At 39.9% G+C, this 18236-nt stretch overlaps 1 protein-coding gene across 6 annotated transcripts in view; it reads left to right on the top strand.

The window, feature by feature from the left end:
• Positions 1–18236, top strand: part of MFSD6 (major facilitator superfamily domain containing 6) — a 47248-nt gene that overhangs the window by 26696 nt on the left and 2316 nt on the right. For 3 of the 6 annotated variants that reach the window (XM_032114394.1, XM_032114393.1, XM_032114395.1), the window contains 5 exons: positions 957–2550; positions 7628–7725; positions 13099–13260; positions 13830–13928; positions 15702–15982. In XM_032114394.1, coding sequence (XP_031970285.1) covers positions 1010–2550; positions 7628–7725; positions 13099–13260; positions 13830–13928; positions 15702–15982 — 2181 coding nt within the window. In that variant the 5' untranslated portion in view covers positions 957–1009. Of the gene's footprint in view, positions 1–956; positions 2551–7627; positions 7726–13098; positions 13261–13829; positions 13929–15701; positions 15983–18088; positions 18141–18236 lie in introns of all 6 variants that reach the window. The other 3 variants (XM_032114396.1, XM_032114397.1, XM_032114398.1) reach the window with 3 other exon arrangements.

Here is an 18236-nt window from a genome sequence, read left to right on the forward strand (position 1 = left end):
ATTTTGAGCTGATAGCCTGCTGGCAGAGCTGGTTTTTATTCTTTGAACAGGAAGCTTTTCTTAGGTAGCCTAGCTTATTGGAGTGGGTTGTTGTTTTTAAATGTGAAAGCTGGTTGGTCATTCAAAGTCTAAGGAGTGGTTAATTTATTTTTTAGTGTTGCTTATCAATTTTGCAGGGTCTTCTGCAGAAGATAAGCACAGGCAGCTGTAGTGCTGTTATCTCCCAGTCCACCCTTTTTCGATTTCAGAATTTGACTTGAAGATACCTTCATAGAGCCTGTCCCTGTGTTTCTTTGCTCCCAGAACTTTGATGTCTTTGAGATTGTTATCCTAATTTTGATCTTCAAGCCCCATCCTAATTCCCACCTCTCTTCCCATTCAGCCTAGAAGCTCAAGCTTGCCGTCAATTTCTGCTGTAGTTGTGGAGGGCTTAGAAAAACGTGTTTCAAGAGGAGGCTGATGAACCTTTTGAAGGCTGTCATGAGGCTTTGGATAGTAATTTGTTTTGATGATCAAAATAACCCAGATATATGTGGCTGCATTACTTAATTACAAAATCACGGCTATCCTTTGGTATAGGAGGGAATACTGGAAATAAAGCAGTTAGCCTTGGGGAGAAAAGCCAGTTTGAAAGAAGAGACTTGCAAATGCTAGCACTTAATTGCCACAGTAACTCTGAATATATAAATTATTCTCTGTCCTAAACATGAAAGAGGTTTTAATGCACAATATAAAAGCTGCTGTTGGGAGAACTTCACAGAATTGGTCATAAACCACATTTTTATTGATGCTACCATGTACCAGTCTAGACAAATGGCCTTCCCCACCCTGAATACTGGGTTTATTGCTCAGGGATGTTACTTATAAGAAAGAAGCTGTCTTTGTCCTTGATGGCTGGCATTGCAGGTCTGTTCCTCTGTGGTATCTTAACCACCTCATGTTTTATTTGTTCACAGGGTAGCCCTAATTCCTTGAGAGTCTACCATATATTGGATGCTTGTGGTAAACCATGGCAGCTGATGATAAGGTGGCCATTCTAACTGATGATGAAGAAGAACAGAAGAGAAAGTATGTGCTTGCTGATCCTTTCAATGGCATTTCCAAGGATCAAGACTTGCCACCCAATAATGAATCCCCTTCTACAGAGACAACCACTGTCCCAGATGAAGAGCTGGATTGGTTAGAAAAGCACTGTGTCAAAATAAACAATGATCTTCTGATTTCAAAGGTCTTTTATTTTTTCTTCTATTCTGCATATGGCTCTCTCTACCCCTTGCTGCCTGTATACTACAAGCAGCTGGGTATGTCACCCAGTCAGAGTGGACTTCTGGTGGGTATCAGGTACTTTATTGAGTTTTGCAGTGCTCCCTTCTGGGGAGTGGTGGCAGATCGCTTCAAGAAAGGCAAGATTGTCCTCCTGTTCTCGCTTTTATGCTGGGTTTTGTTTAACCTGGGCATCGGATTTGTGAGACCAGCCACCTTAAGATGTGTACCAAAGGGCCTTCCCCCAGCACATCCCACCAATGCAAGCAGCCTTTTAACAACAATTCCGCAAAACGCCTCGATGTCCTCTCCGCTGACCACACTGAGTGCTGCATCCCCGAAAGTCCGTGGGAGGAGAGACCTGGTCACTTCCAGTCCAGTCACTTTGGAAACAACAGGGACACCTAATCCTGAAATAACATTCCTGTTACCTACACAGAGCAATGATGTGGATTTTGTCTTGGAAAACAGTACCCATTTGATTTTGAGAAACATCACCACTAGCCCAGCCTCACCAGGGAACGCAACTCCAAGTACCACACCAGCTTCCATCAGCACGAAGCCGATGCCTTCTGACCAAGCTGTGCTCGTTTATGATCAACAAGAAGTAGAGGCCATCTTTCTACTCATTCTGCTGGTTGTCATAATAGGAGAATTTTTCAGTGCTTCTTCTGTTACCATTGTGGACACCATAACTCTGCAGTACCTTGGCAAACACAGGGACCGGTATGGATTGCAGCGTATGTGGGGGTCTCTGGGCTGGGGGCTGGCCATGCTCTCCGTGGGAATTGGCATTGACTATACTCACACAGAAGTTGCCATTGAAGGTCAAGGATGTAAAGCTCCAGAGTACAAGAACTACAGGATCGTTTTCATTGTTTTTGGTGTCCTAATGACAATGGCGTTAATTGTGGCCACCCAGTTTCGATTTCATTACACGCACTTCAAGCAAGATGAGAAGAGAAAAGAGGTGGAGGTCTCACAGGTGGACAGAAATGCCTCCAATGAATCTTCAGATAACACTCCCACTAGTATGAGCCAGTCACAGTCTTTCAGTTTTTGGGACCTCATTAAACTGCTGTGCAGTATCCAGTATGGCTCTGTGCTCTTCGTGGCCTGGTTCATGGGGTTTGGATATGGCTTTGTGTTCACCTTTCTGTACTGGCACTTGGAAGACCTGAATGGCACCACCACTCTCTTTGGAGTTTGTTCTGTGCTCAGTCATGTGTCTGAGCTGACTGCCTACTTCTTCAGCCACAAACTCATTGAATTGGTTGGTCACATCAGGTAAGATGGCAGCAATCACTAAAGAGCTATACAAAAAATGTTGACTCTCGGGCTGAACTTTATGCTACGAAGTGAAATTCAAGCCAATCCTTTTTTTTTTTTCTTTTTTTTTGAATTCCAAGTCCTGCTCAGTTATGTGGCTTGCATGATGGAGATTTCGTTATTTTAAGAGTTGAAAATGTGCTGAAATGCTTGCTTTGCATTTGAGTTGCGTGTTAGTATGTGCTTTATGCCTGGCACCATAACCTTTTGCAGATGGTTCTAGAAGACATCCTCGTTCCCTGATGAATCACTCTGTTAGAGATCTTTACAAATTACCACCCACTCAAGGGTTGTCTGTTTTGACATACAAATACCATTAGTTTTTCAGTTTTTTTCCTGTGAGTAGCAGCATTCTGCAAATCTCCTGCTTTAGCCTGCTTCCCCTTGCAGGGCAGTTCGTTGCCCCCACAGTAGCCTGGAAAGGTGTCAGCTGCAGGCTGAGAGGGGAGAAGATGAGCTGAGGAAACGAGGTGAGCACCTCCTGTGCACATGGCCTTGTAATCAGACTCTGGGTGTTGGCAGAATGAGGTTGCAGCCTGGCAGTGTCACTTACCAGTTTGGAGCTTGCTCTCCTCCTTTAGTTGAAGCAGTGTGTGTCAGCTATGGAGTGAGATGGCTGCAGGGCTTGTCCTGTTGTTTTTGCCTTGTGTAAGTGAAAGTGACTGCTTCCAGCATGTTAGTGAACATTGGTTTCCAGTAAATTCACTAAACAGACTTAATTTCCACATATTCTAAATCCCTTCACTACTCTTTAAAAAAAGCACAGGGGAGGAAGGATAGGGGAAAACCTGAGTTGATGAAGCTGCAAAGATGGAGTCTTTCATGTTTACACAGGTATTCTGTGCATCAAAGCACAGAGCTGTGTGTTGTCAGAGTCATATCCTTTCGAAATGCCCAGTTTATAATCATACAGTCATTGAGATGTAAGTATTTTTGAACTGTTTGCACTGTTCTTTTTGCGTATTCTGTTCTGAGGTTTTGCTCTTTGTTTTGCTTTTATTGGGATGAATATTCATTTGACCTCTACTAAAAACATCTGAGATGTTTAGCACAATAATTTGAGAGATTACTTAAAAGATTATGTTCTTTCTTACTTTAAACTGAGGAGGATCTCTTTGCTTAGAGTTGGTCTCAATCTCTGAATTTGACAATAATTAGTAAGAGAAAATGACACCTTGCATGCAGAGCCTGGAGGAAGGATATGATGATGGAGGAATGGTGAGAACAGATCACAGTCTTGATAGCTAAAGATAGCTTGGGTATGCTCTTTCAATGTATATTATAGTACAAAATTCGGGCTTAGACTTCAACTAAAGGAAGAATGGAAATCAAAATAGTGATAGGATTGTGAATAAGATGAAATAGAAGGGATGGAAGCATTGCGGAGCAAAAAGAAGGATGATGTATGGGATTAACTCTTTTTTTTTTTTTCTTGGCACTGTTAAGCTTGTGAAGACAAGATTGGAGCAAGATTATTAAATTGTTTAAACACCAGTCCCTATTTGCTATGAAACAGCATTCTGCATATCTACACCTGGGAAATGCACATTAGTCATATTTTAATGTTATCTAATGCTTACTTGTATTTAGTCATCACAGTCTGAGGTGACTCCTCCTGGCTGCCTGCCACCTTGTACTTTCTGAACTTTGTATAATGCATGGTGTGTTTGAGAGGAGGCAAGCTTTTTTCTTTTTTTTTCAAAGAAAAATGGATAGGAGTTCATAACTCATCTTCTTTGACAGTTCTGTATATGTGTTGTCTGCTGCCTTCTAGTGCAGATACTAATTTTCCTATTAATAAGAGCCAATAGCCTCCAACTCCATATCCTTAAAACAGTCTTAGCCAGAAGCATTTGGCATTGATATTTTATCTATTTTTTTAATAGCTCAAAATTCCTGTCTTCTGGGTTGTTGGACTTCCAGATGTTGTAGACATTGTTTCTGCAGTATGTGAACATTTATCATTCAGTCTCTCTTTCCTGTGCTGAGTGTTTGAAGACAGGTATGAGTACCAGAATTGCATGCATTGTCACAGTAGCAGGAAAAAATGCCGTTGAATGTCCTTGTAGAACTACAAGAAAACAGGCTTTACACCTTATCAGACAGAAGCTCAGTTTCCCTTTTCAAGTCTTACAAATCTTTCTGTTTCTACCATTTTATGTGGTGGCATATAAAACCCTTACAACAGTTTGAACCTATTCTGTTTTCACAGTTTTTTTAACTAATACTCAAATTACTGTCCAAGCATTTTAAGGATGACTGTGTTAAATACGTGCTGAAAAAAATGCTCAGTTTCTGACTTTATTAGCTGTACTGTTCATACACTTGTGCACTGCATGTGTGCCTATGTAGTACATGCTTCTAGTGTTTCTTTGAGAGGATATTGGGATGAAACTCTTTACTGTGAGGGTGGTGAGACCCTGGCATGGGTCGCCCAGAGAAGCTGTGGGTGCCCCATACCTAGAAGTGTTCAAGACCAGGCTGGATGGGGCTTGGAACAACCTGGTCTAGTGAATGGTGTCCCTGCCTATGGCAGAGGGGTTGGAACTACTCCATCTTTAAGGTCCCTTCCAACCCATACCATTCTATGATACTGTGACAAAAAAGTGTACAAAACTGGTTATGAAATATTTAGACCCCATTGTTGAATGGCACCTGGTGTCGAAGCATTCAAAACTGCCAGTGGCTTATGATGATGTCAAGCCCTGAAAATAACTTCCTACTTGAGGTTAAGCTTCAATGTGTTTGTCTGACCACAGTTCCAGCATATGAGTTTTTATGGGAAGCAGAGACTGGCAGTCATGGCTGTAAACAGCTTAGACTCCTTGACACAAATATAGATTCAATGTTTTAAATGTTTAACCTGTGAATTGAATATGGTATCTCTGTAGGTACTGCATATAGGGTTCAAAAGGAACATCTGTTTACATTTTCCATTTAGGTCTGATAAGGAGCCTAAGTGATTATTATAAATGCATTTTTGAAAAGACGCTGTAAATACACAGAAGTTCTTGTGTGACGTTCCTCTCCAGAACCGTATTTATAGAGATCTTCATAAACTGTAATTTACCTAAAATTCTGTATATATATTCTAACAAATTAAGAGGTAGAACCTGACTAAATTGCTGCTCTTAAACCCTGAATCTAAGTCTTTCTGCGAATGTAACGTGTTGGAAAAATACAGGTAGGTGAGTGGTTAGTGATGATGGAAAAACTCTGAAGCAGGAGGAAGTCGCATCTTTGGTCTGACTGTGCTAGGGAACAGATGAGGTGGGAAGAAAGTTCTTGGTGAACAGACAAAGTTTTTGCTAGACAAAAGTGAAATTAAGCTGTCTAGAAGTCATCCTAAATAGAGAGGTGCATTTGTACTGCTGCTGAGGAAAAACAAGTGTACATGGTGAGACAGTTCCTTTGTGTTCCCAAGAGTGTGCATCACCCTGGGCCTTTCTAGTAGGGGAATGAAGACAGGAGCCTGCAGACCTTGTGAGTTTGGTTACCTTTTGTGGCCAGTGTGTCCTAATACATTTCAGAAATGCGGCTGTACGTAAGAACTGCATTAAGTTGTGGCTAGGAAAGGAACCAAGTTATTTGTTTGGAACAGAAGGCATTAATTAAAGGATGAGATTAAATTTATGATTCACAGCACAAAGAACAAGTTTGTTCTCATTATTGTATAACAGTGAAGTTTTTCATGGCTTCCCGTGTTTTCTTCCATGAATGCTTGGGCTTGTGTTGCCTAAAGGCAGCTTCAACCAGCTAGCTATTCATGGACCCCACATGTATCTGGAAGCTTGGTTTGATGTATGACTGAGAGGGGATGACTTCCTGCCAGCTTACCCTACTTGTTGAAAGTAAATTCATGTTGTTGTGAAATGCACAGGTCTTTTTTGATATCACTGACATGATGAAAAGTATGCTACTGGATTTTTCACTGTCAGCATGTGTATTTGGAGACCTCAGATGTTAACAAGATGCTGCATTTTTATGATGGTGTCTCACTCTAGATTTTCCAGTGACTCTGTACCATTTAATTAAATCTTGGTGTGCATTTGTAGAAAAACTAACTGAAAAAGCAGCACAAAGAATAACGAGCCCTTTCACAGGGTCGGTGCTTCACCTTCATTATCAATTGCATTTATTTCTCTTACGCCAAACGAGGGTTCAACCAACAAGTCCTATTTGGACAATAAATTATCCTTGTCCCTGAAAAAAATCTTTAAAGGTTGCAATAGCCCCCTTTCTCAAGCTGTAAACATGTTTTCAATTAAGTCTTTGTTTCCCAAGATCCATCTAAAAATAAGAGAAAGATAGCTGGATGAATGGGCACCCCAGGGAGAAGCTATGCTAAATCTAAAAACTGGAAGGGAAGAGTCAACAGGTTAAATGTGCAATGGGAAATGCAGTTCACAAATAGTCTTTGTATCTCATTGTTTAAAAACTGTTGTAAGCGCTTTTTTTTCTCTAAATTCTGAGATGCAGCATCTGCTGCTTTTCAACAGGATGGCTAAGTTTTATCCTGAGGCATGTTGTTATAAACCATATTGCTTCTGTGGGATGTGTTTTAGAGTAGTTCTGAGCAGTTTGCAGATACTGGGACTATAAACTTATATTAATTGGGTTTAAATTAATTCCTTTAATACAAACCTGCTCCAGGCTTTCACTGAAATGGCAGAATGAATCTCTGGATGATTAGAAAAGAAGGTTTGGAAAAAATGTTGAATGCACTTAGAAATTATCTCTCTGGAACACAAACCTGTGTAGAGTGTGGCATAGAACTACAGAGCTTAGTTAAAAGCTCAGTGGGTTTGCTGTCTCTTTGATTTTTTTTTCCTATTAGGATTTCAAATGTGTTGAATGGGCAAGAGTTATGTTTGGGTGTAGGACTTAAAGGATATATTTTGTGTTGAGCAAGTGCTGCTTTAGACTGGCAAACTGTATGCATGCAAATAACTTCTAAATCAGTAAGCTATATTATAACATGCCAGAAAGGGAAAGTACAAACTATCCTGACTTCTCCTTTCTTTATTTCCTTTAGAGTGCTGTATATTGGTCTTGCCTGTAATACAGCACGATACATCTACATCTCGTATCTGGAAAACGCCTGGACTGTTCTTCCGATGGAAGTGCTTCAAGGTAAGACAGAGCAGTAATGACCTTACAGCATAAGATCAGCTGCTTCAATTTATCTTGTTTTCAAGTGAGCTATGGTTAAATTAAAAATCTGGTATTTCTCTAGTTTTTTGACCACAAATACCACAGAAGATGCAGGTTCATAAAACACATAAACCATTACTGTTTGTCCTGGGAAAGATTTGACATCAAAAGGGTGGGTGTGCACTTGATTGTGCATAGTTCTCTGTTTATTCAAACAGAACTGTGCTAGAACAACACACCCATTAAATAAACAAAGAGACAGAAGCATGAGCTGGGTACACACCTACTGCAAATCCTGTTTGGTGATAAATGTGAACTTCATTAAACGCAAGAGGTTGCAGTCCTTGAAAGGATGCTGCAAAAAACCTCCAAGCATAGTCTGGGTCATTTGGTCTGTTGAAATATTTCAGTTTTTCAATTTGATCAGTATTTTTAGATTACAGAATTTTTGTTTTAATAGCTAGAGCAGAATTTCTCTCAATGCTAATGGAACTTCTTTAAGATACATGCCCTTTCACAAACTTATTTACAAGGACAGAGATATGTCTATTGACAAGTAACTTGAGTCCTGTTTTCAAATCCTGTTGTAGAAGTCTGTAAGACCGTCATTGCAATGCTAAAGAATACATTGTTCTAACTTAGTTTTTATGACCTTTTTTTGTGTCTTTGTGGTGAGTACCACTTCTCAAAACCATGAAAAAGTGGAACTATTTTACTTTCTATTTTTCAGTATTTGAAGAATACCATTTTTGACCATCTTTTTAAAGCCAATATTTTGGTTTTATACAGTAATATTTAGACATTTTTCCACAGATTATACTTAGAAGTTTTCTGTGTGCAGCATAACTTGAATTTAAATTAAATTTTTTTACTATATTTACAGAAGTCTTTGTAAGCTAGACTTCGAGTTACAAAATGCTATTAGAGAGCGCTGTGTGGATCTCTACATACAGACAGAGAGAGGTTCATTTGTGTCCTGGCTCCTTACCCTCCCAGCTAACAAAAACAGTTTATCATGTTGTAACTGCCACCACAGCAAGCTTCTGAATTTTGTTATTAAAAAGCCCCCAAACCACAACTATTGAATTGATACTTCATTGTTCATACCATGTGTTAAAATAGGAAAACGTTAGAAAGAACCTGAAGAATGTGTTATACTCTTGCCTGCTTAAACATCTAGGGAAAACAAATGATGAATACAAAGCTCTGGATGTTGCCTTTTAGGTAGTCCTGTTTTAAAGATAGCCCATATCAAAATATAGGAAAAAAACCTTGTGGTTTCACCAATACAGCCATAAGTTTGTGCCCGGAAGTATCCTGTAAGTCATGGCTGAAAAATAAGTTTCTTGTATTTTGAATGTGGTTTTTATTCTGCTGAAATTTCAATATGAGTTGCACAATATGTAGGTTTGCCTTTACATGCAGCAAGGCTGTGAGGGAGTGGTTTTGGTGGGGGTTTTTGTGTGGCACAATCCTGAGTAATTGATATTTGAAGAAAAAATTAAGGACCTTCAAAATAATACTTTGTCATAAATGTATCTGCCAGTTGTTACCATATTTAGCCACTGTTGAATCATGGGCTCCTTGGTTGATCTGGCTATTTACAGGTATTTATAGCCAGCAAATGAGAAAGCTAAAACCAAACCAAACCCACACACAACTCCCCCTGCCCAGCCCCCAGGTCTCTGTGCTCTTTGTGCTCTTTTCAGCCTGCATCAGATGTCCCTTGTTGGCCCCTGAAGTCCATGGGTGCCCCGTGTGTTTCTAACGACTGCCACTGCATTTGTGGGATTCCAGTCATCTCATTCAGTCTTCCAAATGAGGGATCAAGGTTACCTCTTTAGAAGTACTGTTGACTTTCCCTCCTTCTTTATTCATTTCCCTTCCTGCTCTTACCAGTTTTCATCTCTTCTAGAGTTGTTATTTTTTCTGCAGCAGTTCCAAGTCCTGTTTCTTTGGGCTCTGCTTTCTCTCCTACGTAACTACTGAATTGTCAGTGGCAGTAAGAAGTGACACCTTAATGAAATTTGGTGAGGTGGAAGCTCTTGTTTTTAAGTGAGCTCATTGACAGAGGGAAACAAGAGTTGTAGCTGCTTTCCCTGTGTAAGGATTAGAAGTATTGAAAACCAAAAAAAAGTATATTGTGTAGAACATGTGGGCTCCATGTGGGCCATCAAGTTGAGGGGTCTTCAAAAGCCCTCGGTGAAGTCCTTGTTCTAATTGTACATAACTCTTTTCCAGGAAGCTGTCAAATTCTATTTAAACTCGAGTTCCATCAGCTCGAGGGGTTTTAAGGCTAACAAAAGTTTCAATTGCCTTTTGTGAAAAATGTATTTTTCTATTTAATATGTTTCTGCAGTACAAGCAGGATTATCCCCATGTGCTGTGCTGAAGGGCATGGAGACATTTCTGGAAGATGACTGTGCAGACTTCCATCTATTGATTGTAATAAGAACCATGCTGTGTTCCAGCTGCTGTTTGTAGCTGGGGTGAGGACAACTCGCATTGCGTTGCATTCTCAAAGGAGTAAATGAGGAGATTTAAACTCACTTCTCAATTTAAAGTTTTCTACCACTATGCTGTATTGACTTGCACAGGCATTGTATGAAAATAAGAGCTTAAGGCTGAATCTTTAATAACTGAAGATTTCAAGACATCCTTGTAAAGTATATATATCTGTGTCATCAGTATGTGGGCACACAAGTAATCTTGTTCAGTTGGCACTTACCAGATGAAGTTTTGCTATGCTAGTTAGCTGTAATTTATTGTTCCAGGGCAGTGGTCCAGATTCTCTGGTAACAGCTATGCTAGCTCACCAATTTACATGACAGGAATTTTTCTAAATTACAAAACTATATTGTTAACCTGAAAATGAGCTGTTTTCACTTGGCAGTTACTCAACAAACTCCAAAACAAGTCCTATTCTAGGAAGTGACTCCTACTGATGTTCCAGCAGCCCAGTTTTATGTCTAGAGAGCAAAGAGTTTGGCCTTTAGCTGACAATAATTATGATACATTTTTCTCTTGAAATAAATTTGGATCCCCAAATCTTCAGGTCATGGTTTACATATAAGTTATCCTAAATTTACTAAAATTACAAGCATCACTCTAGGGTTGCTGCACTTGTTGGAACTGTAGTGCAGATGATGAAATGGTGGTTAGTGGTTTTAGCATATAATGTCACAATATATATAGTGAGCAACTTCTTTTAAAAAGAATTGTGGTTAGCAGTAACAGTAATCCAGACCAGACTTCATATGCAAGTTGTGGTAAAAACTGTTCCAAATAGTCACTATTGTATAAATAATTATAAAAAGAATCACATTAATAATGTACACATACTAAAATAAAAAGGTTGTGCCTTTAAATGCAAGTGTATTGAGCTGATTTAAAAGTATGGATTTGTTTTCAGAGAAACCAGGAACACTGTGTTCTGGTGGGACTTTCACTGGTAAAGATGAAAACATCCAAGAACCTGTTGGTTAAGTTATGGCGTTTTGTATTTAAACAAACTCAGTGGTATTGTGCTTCACAGTTCAAATAATTTCTAATGTGTTTTTTATTTGCCTGGCTTTAAAAATTGACTCACTCCTAATAGCTGATAAAACTGCATGTTTTATGTTAATTGATATACTTTCTAAACCAAAACCACTTTACCTATTTTAAATTAGCTCTGCTTTATTATTGGGACAGTTCTTGGTTGCTAATTGCAATGCATCCATGAATCTACATTAAAAAGAGTAGAGACTTAATGAGTTTTAAAGCTCTTAAGCTTTTTCATTAGAAAATCTGTGAGTTTTAAAACCTGGAAATATAAATGGTAAGGTAATACAGACTCATTTTAGTGCAAGCATTTTGTTTTTCAACACACTGATCTACTATTACCAAAACTTACAGAGATATATACACATATATATGTATAATACCCAGAGTTTGAGGAATTTTGGGGTTGATTTGGAATGAATTTGACCTTTACAGCCTGGTGGACATCTAATGTGTATACCTGCACTATATCAATTTCATATAGTGCTATTTATCATTTTATCTAAGCAAAATCCAAATTGTTCCCTATGTTATGAAAGTGTGTTTTCTTGCTCTTAGGAGTCTTCAGCCTAAATGCCTAAGCATTTATTGTCCAACTCTTCATTACTAAGTCAAGTGTAGAGGACAGAAACATGTTGACGGAATCATCAATTGTGCCAATATTTGTTTAAAACTGAGGCAGTAGAGCTCAGGCATGGGTAAACTGTGATGACTATTTTTAATACCTCTAAAATAAGGAAAAAATATTCCCACTCAGTCTGAGGGTGGCAAAATAGTTCAGGCTTATTTAATGTGTGATGAACTACGAAACTGTTTTGTTTTTCTAACTTCTCCACAATCCTGCCTTTTCCTGTCCCGTTCTTCCGCACTCCACACACGCGCTCAGGCAGGTGCTCCAAGGCGAGGGCTCCACCTGCAGCCAGTCTCCCACGCTGAGGGAGCTGCGCTGGCCTTCCCTTAGCTCTCCTGGGGGAGGAAAAAGTGTTCCCAGCCCTGAATCTGCCGGGCACGTGCCAGATAGACACTTGCAAGATCTCTGCTGGGGGCTGGGGCTGCGGCGGGGCCGTGGTTGATGGCAGTGAGGACGGCTGCTGCAGGAGTGAGCGAAGCGGTGGCAGTGCCCACTCAGGATGCATGCATAGCAGGCACAGGGCAGGATGCAGCCACAGCAGGAGGGAGGCACGCTGACTCTGCCTCTCAACAGCAGCCATGGAAAGTGACATCTTTGGCTTACCCTGAGGAGCTTGTGTGCTGTTCCCATCTGGACCATTCCATGCCCAAATGCAGAGTGTGTTGGTGTTGAGTTCAGAAAGGAGTTTGCTGGGAGGTGCTGGGTTTTTGGGGGGAGTGAGAAGGGCATGGATATCTCTGATACCGTTTGGATTTTATGACCTTTGTGCTGCCTTCACTGTGGCAGTAAGGAGACTGCTGAGAGACATCAATGGTTTAATTGCCTGCAGCTTGTAAAATTGGGACTGTATACCAAAGGCCCTGGGTCTCTTCTGAAGGCACAAGGAATTTGGCAGAGAGACTTGTCTCCCTAGGGACTGTGTCTCAAGAAGAGGAGTGAAGTCATTTTAGAGGGAGAAAGAGCTTTTGACAGGCTCTGCAGAAGGAGTTGTCCTGTCTCCCTGTGGCTTGGTTGCCAGTATCACATTACCAAAAACTGATTTGTACTCTGCAGACATTTGTCACTGGAGGGATTTTGTTGGTTTTTCTCCATGTGCTCCAGCTGGTGAGTGCAGTTGCTCAGATGTTGTGCTGGTACCCTGTGGCCCTGGTGCTCCTGACGATGTTTCATTTCTCCAGGTGTCACGCATGCGGCTATCTGGGCAGCCTGCATCTCGTACCTCAGCGCGGCAGTGCCTCCGGAGCTGAGAACGTCGGCACAGGGAATACTGCAAGGTCTCCACTTGGGGCTGGGCAGGGGATGTGGAGCCATGGTTGGAGGGGTTTTGGTCAATTACTTCGGTAAGGAAAAATCTTATTGAAAATTTCATTTTTATTTATTCTGGTTTTACTGAATTGTTGCCTTTAAACTTATTTGTGCTGTAGGTGTTGTTATACATTAGAGTAATACACTTTGTATGGATCACAGAATCATAGAACTGCTCAGGTTGGGGAGGGCCCTGAGATCTCCAGTCCAGGCCTGTGATCAAAGCAAGGTCAGCACTACATTCAGACCAAATTGCTCATGGCTTTGTTCTGTCAGTGTTCCAGATTGATTAAATATGTTACGCCTAGATATTTTCAGTATTGTGTTGAATACCCGACCTGATCTGTAAGTAAGATGAATGAATCCTTTGTGAGAGAATAGGTTGATACTATAAAGCCTCTCGATGAACAAATGAGAATCTAATTACTTGCTTAAAAATCCTTTGCAAAGCCTGTTGAAGAAGTGATGGGGGAGGAAAATGTAATGAAACAAGCTAATAAGAGTCTGCATGGGCAATATATAGCCAAGAAGCACATAATGCTGACTCATTTTATTTTATTAAGTAAGTAGGTTCTCAGTTTAGAAAAAAAAAATCTCATTACAGGTCCTGCTGCCACATTCAGAGGAATAGGGATGGCTTGTTTAGTGATTCTGCTTCTGTTTGCACTGATCCAGTGGATGCTGGTTCCTGATGAAGAAGAAGGTAAATGTTCGTGTCACAAAGACACTACAGAATTAGAAGTAGTGAAAAAAAGATCTCTCTGTAGCTGCTCTGGCAGCTTTAATTTTGTATGTTTGGTGTCTTGACTTGGATTTTGACAAAGCAGTTTGTTTTCAAGAGGGAAGTTTTTGTCCTGAACAATGAAGACATTTAAGCAGTATGCTGCTGCTGCTGTAAGAAGGGTAGCACTGAGTTCTTGAAGGTCCATAGAAGGAAAGCATGATATATTTTGCTGCCTGTATGTCCTCTCAGTTCTGAGAATCCCTTAGGTTAGTCTTAAGAGCTGTAGTGAGTCATGTCAGTTGCATCAATTCTTTAAGGTCACCTTGATCCCACTTCGTGCTCTCATGTTCTACTAGTCAAAGCCACCTGCTAGAAATTGTAGAGATGGCTTCAGAGGACACAAAACTTCATAGATTTTTTTTTTTAAACTTGAGATATCGCCTCTCTGTGGAACTTGAACTTTTTAATCTCTACTTTTATCAATATAAAGGCTAACCAGAAATTAAATACTTGGAACAAACTTAGAGGTTTGCCACAAATCTAATTCTTACAAAGACAAACTCTGGCAAAGTGTGAAAAGTCATGAATTTTTGAGCTGCTTTTTACCCAAATACTTCCCAATATGAGCTTTGAGTATGAAATGAAAGTTAGTTTTCTTTAACTGGAATATGAAATTAAGTAGTTACCAAGTTGCCTGTACTGAAGTTTTCAAATATATATTTTGCTTGTATTTTCTTCACCTGTATTCAAATGATAATGGCAAAAAATGGAAAGATGAAAAGGATATTTGCTGCTTCAGTTTCCCATCAGCATCTAGTTAATTACATGGGAATCTACAAAAGGCCAGTTTGTTCAAAGTGTCCTTATTCTCTTTGTTTCTGTCTTTTGTTTTCATTTAATACATACTACCCATTTTAACAGTGTGTATGTTAATTTTAAGCATGACAGTAATTAGGCTGCTTTCAAGCAGACCAGTGGGATGAGTAAAATGAAGCATGTGGTCAAGTGTGTGCAGGGGTAGTATCTTCATTTCTTCACTCCCTTGCTTAAAATATCCAGTACTATCTAGGAGTTTGTAAACCAAATGTGATTTTACAATTTTGAAAAAAAGATATTTTTTAATCTGTAAAATATTTTCTTTGGAAAAAAAATTTTTTCAAAGTTTACAGAATGTGTTTTTTTACAGAGAGCACACAGCTAGTACTGAAAATATCGCCCAGCTACTAAAAATCTGTTTAATTATTTTTTGTATAAATACTCTGGCTCTTCAGGATTGTAAAGCACATTGGGTTGGGTCTTGGCAGTCATTTTATGGATGACATTTCAAGATAGCTATGAAAACTATTACAGTTTATTGGAAGACCTAAGATATGTAAAGGTCTCATGGGAGGATTTCTTCCTTTACCTGAAACTCTTTGACAGATACTTTGTGTCTTCCAGTGTGTCACTATCCTTAATTCTCGTCTCACTAACTGCATAACTCCACAGTAACTGTTGGGAACAGCTGGAGTTTTTCATACTCCTCAGCCCTTGTGCAGTGGCACAGCAAGCCGTGCTTGTCAGGCACCAGCCACGTTTCCCTAACCAGACTGTGCTGTGTCTGGCTCCTGGCTGTTCGTGCCAGTGTTCTGCTTTCAGGGCAGTGATAACCATAGTGTGAAAGCAAGAAGCACTTCATGCTCATTGTCTGCTTCAGGTTTTATTTTTTAAGCTTGTTGGCTTTGCCAGTGATTATTTTGTTTTGAACTTCAGAAAAGACAATGCTGGCAGAAAGGATTCCAGTGCCTTCCAGTCCTGTTCCCATAGCAACTATTGACCTTGTACAACAGCAGTCGGAAGATATCATGCCTCGGACTGAGCCCAGACTCCCTCCAAAGAAAACTAAACACCAAGAAGAGCAAGAGGATGTGAATAGGCCTGCATGGGGCATCAGTTCTTCTCCTTGGGTCACCTTAGCTTATGCTGTCTACCAGATAAAAGAGATGGTTAAACTATCCAAAACCAATCCAGCTCCTGAGAATCAGCCTTTACAGGTAATCTTCTAATGTTCAGGAAGTTCTTGGGTAATTTTAGCTGCTTGAAAACCTTTATAGCTCTGTAGATCTGTTAGTACCTGGCAGGTATTTTCTATCAGCTTGTAATAAAGGTGGACTTGTGACACAGTAGTTGAAATACTGCATGAAGTAGAGTTGTTTTCTATGTATAATGCAGCAGGAATAACTAGTTTTGCAAGTACTGTCTTCCTGAAGATGGTAGGAGAAGAAGACACATGGAAAGGGACTCTGTTTTATGGATTTGGATATATTTGTTTACATTTCTTTTCATATTAGTTGGAATGTGCAGGTTATGCATTTTGCAAAATTTACAAGGTGATAATTGAACATGAAGATGCACAGCTGCTTAACAGACTGTAAGATTATTTTTATTTAGTTTTGCTTCCTTAGATGATGCTGTCAGACATCTGCATGGTTGCTGTGTGCCAGACAGCTACTGATTGGATACAGAGCCTTCTTTTCAAATGAAGTTAATCTCTTTTTCACCTAGTTACACCAGATAAGAGCCATCCCGGGACTTAAAATACTGGTGGCTGATGCTTACTGTGCACCATTCCCCTTCTGTTCAGTCTCCCCCCAGAACAGCTTGTAATAGCTTCCTCAGTGGTTGGATGGGCTTGGATCTTGAACTTGAAATGCTCTGGCCATGTCTTTCAGACTGGAGCTGGAGCACGCTGCTAAGCCCAGTAAGGAAGTGCTGTCAGTCAGGGTTTAGAGCAGCACGGTCAGTCTCAGCTGCTGTGTTTACCTGTCTGGAAGGAGTGGGTGAGGTTCCTTCTTGCACCCAGTAGGCGTAAACACAGAAATGCTTTTTCCTCAAGTGCTGTCTTTAGCAATGGGTAATTTGGGATATGAATGTGAATCAGCAGAGCAGTGTGTAGGAATTTCACCTGGTCACCTGCCTTTCTTACTTGACTTTATTCTTGGAAATGTGTTACAGGCGTGCTTTAGATTGGTTGGGGTTTTTGTTTGGTTTTGACTTTTCCAGAGACAGAGAATGTGAGCTGAAGATATCACAAGGTCTCTGACATCAAAGTAATGTCTCCAAACAAACTGCTCAGTTTCCCGCTGCAAATGCCCTCAGGGTCTTGGTTAAGCTGCCTCTGTTAAATCAGAGAAAAAAAGTTATACAGAACTTAGGCAATGAACATGGCAATAAAATAATGTTTGGTAGATGTGTGGTGTCTGAGAGTGGCTTGTCCAACACTGTTGGACACAACCCAGCTGCTTCCCTGAGCACTGTGAAGTGGCCAGAAGGGCTTTTGTGCCTGTTCTCTATGGCATATGGTCTCTTCATTATGTCTTTCTTCCTGTAAAAATACAGTGCTGATCTATAAGTACTTATTTTTGATGTGCCAAAATTCAATGCACCTCATTGTATCATTTTCTTCAACATGTGTATTCTCCAGAATTTCTCATCCCTGTTTCAGTGCTCCAAGAGGACAAACTTGTTCCAAAATATTTCAGATTTTGTGCTTGGTCATTTACTTTAGGCTGATGATATTAAAATACTGAAACTAGAAAAGGCTGTCCAGGTCTCTTACTAAATATATTAAATAGCTTCCTTAAAATGAAAACAGATCATTTGGAAGGAGGGTTGGTGCACAGAGAATTAGTGACAAAAATTATTCCTTCTTATTTCATAAAGATTTTGGATCAGTTTTGCTTCTGCTTGCTTATACACATACTAGCCTTATTCTCTGTGCTTCAATGCAAAACAAAAAATCAAAGGCAGTGCATCACCTTCTAATGAAATGTGTTAGTGTGCAGGTTTGCCATTTCAGCCCTGGGAATGTAACTGGTGTTTAAATGTGCTCTTATGTTCCCTGGTAAGGCTTGTTTGAGAAGATTGGATGGATTTGTACATCAGTACAGCAAAAATCCTGCCAGTCAGGAAGTCTGAGCAGTATCTTGGGGAGGGAGGGATCAACTGAGAAAAATGGTATTTAAGAAGCATTTAAGTGGGGAAAAAAAGTGTATTTAAGTGAAAAAAAAAAGTTATGGACTTGCTTAGTCAAAAGAATTATCTTGTCTAAACACTTTGAAGTCCAGTTAATTGTTTTTTTCCCCTTGAAACACAACAAGTTTGTTTTTTGCATGCTTCTTGGGAAAGTGCAGTTAGGAAAAGAGATGGAAGGTAAGCTGCTGTCTGCTTGCTATTAGTGTCATCTGGATTTAAATGTACTACTTTTGCTTTGCTGCTTTACGTTTGACTTGTTATGTTGTGGGCATT

The sequence above is a fragment of the Corvus moneduloides genome, chromosome 7 (assembly GCF_009650955.1).
Source record: "Corvus moneduloides isolate bCorMon1 chromosome 7, bCorMon1.pri, whole genome shotgun sequence".
NCBI lineage: Eukaryota > Metazoa > Chordata > Aves > Passeriformes > Corvidae > Corvus > Corvus moneduloides.